The sequence below is a fragment of the Quercus lobata genome, chromosome 3 (genome assembly GCF_001633185.2).
Source record: "Quercus lobata isolate SW786 chromosome 3, ValleyOak3.0 Primary Assembly, whole genome shotgun sequence".
NCBI classification, from domain to species: domain Eukaryota; kingdom Viridiplantae; phylum Streptophyta; class Magnoliopsida; order Fagales; family Fagaceae; genus Quercus; species Quercus lobata.
In genome coordinates, this window is record NC_044906.1 from 56,283,701 (window position 1) to 56,287,213 (window position 3,513).

Consider the following 3,513-nt stretch of genomic DNA (forward strand, 5'->3'; position numbering starts at 1 on the left):
AAACTTTGGTAATATATAATATATACAATATGGTAGTTGGAGTATAGTTGGAGTACACAAAAACCTTTTTTTTTTTTTTTTTTTTCTCCTTCTCAAAAAAAAAATGTGTTAATCTTTTTTTAATCTTTTCTCCATGCATTACCTCGACCAATTGAATTCGCCCCTTTTTATTCTCAATCCTATCCTCCACGTGGCACATTTCTATTGCCTCCCAACTCCCCAAATTTCTTATATATACCCTCTCACACAAGTTTCCATATGACTTCTCTCGCACTCTCTCTCACACTCTAAAAGTCGGCATGAGGGTCCGCACATTGCTAGCCACTTGTTCCTCCTCCACATGCACCACCACCCCCACCACCAACACCGACAACTACTCAACCATCCCATTCCCCAAAAACCGGACACCAACTCCGAAACTCTTATTAGCTTCCGATACAGGCAGCTCTTCCGATATTACTAGTAATTCCACTTCATCATCAAACTCAACCGATACCACCACCACCACCGGCACCAGCAGTAGCACCCTACAAAGCAACCTCTCCCTCCAGACTCTGCCATCTGTCCCTTCCCTCCAAAAACTCTCCCCTGAAACCCTAAACCTCTCAGTCTCTCACCTCTGCATCACCACCATTAAACCAGCTGTATCTCTCCCAATCACATCTCTCGCCGTCCATTCCAATCTCCTCTACGCCGCCTCCTCTCACGAGATCAACGTCTACGATTGCTCCACTTGTTCGTCTGTCAGCTCATTCAACGGTCAGGATTCCTCCTCCGGTTCTCTCAAGTCCGTTACTTTCTGTAACGGAAAAATCTTCACCGCTCACCAAGACTGTAAAATCCGAGTCTGGCAGGTAACGGCTAGTCCGACCAAAAAGCACAAGCTTTTAACGACTCTCCCAACTGTCAACGACCGTCTACGCCGCTTCGTGCTTCCGAAGAACTACGTAACCGTTCGCCGTCACAAGAAGCGGCTCTGGATCGAGCATTCCGACGCCGTCACTGGCCTCGCTGTTAACGACGGTTTCATCTATTCGGTTTCGTGGGATAAAAGCTTGAAGATATGGAGAGCTTCCGATCTCCGTTGCGTTGAGTCCGTTAAAGCTCACGAGGACGCCGTGAACGCCGTAACGGTCTCTGAAGACGGAACGGTTTACACGGGCTCCGCCGATAGGCGAATCCGGGTTTGGGCCAAACCGTTCGGCGAGAAAAGACACGCGTTGGTTGCCACGCTGGAAAAGCATAAATCGGCTGTGAATGCCTTGGCCTTAAACGACGACGGATCGGTGCTGTTTTCGGGTGCGTGCGACCGTTCGATATTGGTGTGGGAGAGAGAGGACAGCGCGAATCACATGGCTGTCACCGGAGCATTGAGAGGTCACAGTAAAGCGATACTGTGTCTGATCAACGTCTCCGATTTGTTGTTCAGTGGTTCAGCTGATTGCACGGTCAGGATTTGGCAACGTGGACTTGATGGCAGGTATTGCTGTTTGGCCGTTTTGGATGGGCTTCAGAAACCGGTAAAGTCGTTAGCGGCAGTTTCAGATGATAAATCAAACGGTGTCGTTTCTGTCTTTGGTGGTAGTCTTGACGGGGAGATTAAGGTGTGGCAGGTCTCAGTTTCGAATCATTATAGTCCGACATCCTCAGTTGTTCTTTGATGTAACTTATGACAATAAAAATTGTACCAAGTGGTAATAGAATCAGATATGTACACACACTGTTTTTTTTTTTGGTATGATTTTTTTTAGACCATACCAATGAGTAAATTTGATTTTTTTTTTTTTTTTTGGTTTGAGTAGTGTAAATGTGAATGTGGTAGTTTGGTGTGAATTCATCTAGTTTATGCAGTAATAATTAGCTCTTGTTAACAATTACATAGACAATAAAGTAAGCTTTATTCATTGATTTCATTCTATGCTTAACTCTATTATCTACTGATGACAACATCGCCGAAATAATGCTAGGTTGCCTTGGACTTTTGAGTCATACCTTGAGCATAGAATATGTAAGTAACTAGTAAGTTTAATTTCAAACATTTTTCTCGTTATATTTATGATGTACATTTTCTTTATGTTGAATGAAAGTTTTCAAACTTTCTACCACAAAAAAAGAAGAAAAAAAAAAAAAAAAAAAAACTTTTCCTTGTTGGAAATTGGCCTAATTGCACATACAAAATTTTCAAACCTTGACTATGTATAAGAGACTTGAAAAGAGAAAGTAAGAAGAAATCATCCTTTCTTTATCATTTATGGACGAAAAAATAAAGCAAAACATGACCATTCAATGTACATTATTTTGGATCCATACAGGTACCAAAACCGTGGACCAGTTAGCCAAACTTTAATTTCTTCTAGAGGATCAAACATGGAATCTTCCTCTTTTACCAATAATTCATTGAGAAAAACGAGTGAAGAACCTCCCAATTCAAACGATGGAGTCCCCATTGGAATATGACTTTTTATAATTAAGCTTAATTTAGGTCAACCAAAACAATGCCAAATGCATGAATGATGCAACCTCTTTGTTATTTCCGTACCTTTGAAGAATAAAATATTGTATTATTAATTACTAGAAAACAGTCCAAGACCTAGCTCGGCATATGAAGACAAGGAAGTATGAAATCCTTGTGCTTAGTTGGATAACCCTCTTTTTAATCATAATTAACTTCCATAACTACCAATCAATTGTCTTGTTTAAGCATGATATACCTCGGAATTATAAACAATTCTCCGGTTGAGCTAAACCTTTGATCACCGGGAATTGTAAAAAAAGAAGAAGATAGATTTTATACATATATACAGGTCAAATAAAGGAACAATACAATTTGCCGACACAGCATTAACTGGTTTAGTCCAATAGTATATATCAAGCTTTGAATTAAACTAACCTTAAGATTATCAAATTAGTTTTAGAATCGCCTTTAGAAAATAATCATTCCCTTAGGTATTGACTGAAGAAATCATGCACGAAGATTTATTTAACAATACAAATAATATCTTCGAGTAGTAGGGGCTAAATATAATCTAAGGATAATGTCTCTCCCACTTGACAATAAAGAAGTTAATTACATTCGGAGTGCGCTCTAAAAATATGAACGCTTCAAGAAAAAGGATAATGTCAAACTCTTTAAGAAAAAAGGCTTTGAAATTTAAAGAAAAATTGATCAAGTTTGTTTGAGAAAAAGATGCCTTAACCACTAAACTTAATTAATCTAATAAGTTGGTTGAAAAGTATAAAAAACTTGTTGAACATTCTTTGGAAAAGTTGAAGGAGTTTGAATGTTTGAATGTACACTTGGATGCTAAACTTGTTTTGTCTAACAAACTTGTTGATGATCTTAAATGTCAAATTGAATCTCTTAAGATGCATGCCAAGTGTTTGATTGCAAAACCTATTGCTAAAAGCCTAAAAATGAAGAAAATCTTTGTTGCAATCATGTTGTGAAACCCGATTTTGTGCTTATTGTGAGTTCTACCTTTAAAAACAAATCGGTGTACATTTTTCCACACA

At 38.9% G+C, this 3,513-nt stretch overlaps 1 protein-coding gene across 1 annotated transcript; it reads left to right on the forward strand.

The window, feature by feature from the left end:
* The first annotated feature begins 280 nt into the window (after positions 1 to 280).
* On the forward strand, positions 281 to 1,768 carry LOC115981899 (protein JINGUBANG). The gene has a single exon (XM_031104329.1). The coding sequence runs from the start codon at positions 300 to 302 to the stop codon at positions 1,659 to 1,661; it is 1,362 nt and encodes a 453-aa protein (XP_030960189.1). The 5' UTR covers positions 281 to 299; the 3' UTR covers positions 1,662 to 1,768.
* Positions 1,769 to 3,513: the final 1,745 nt, after the last annotated feature.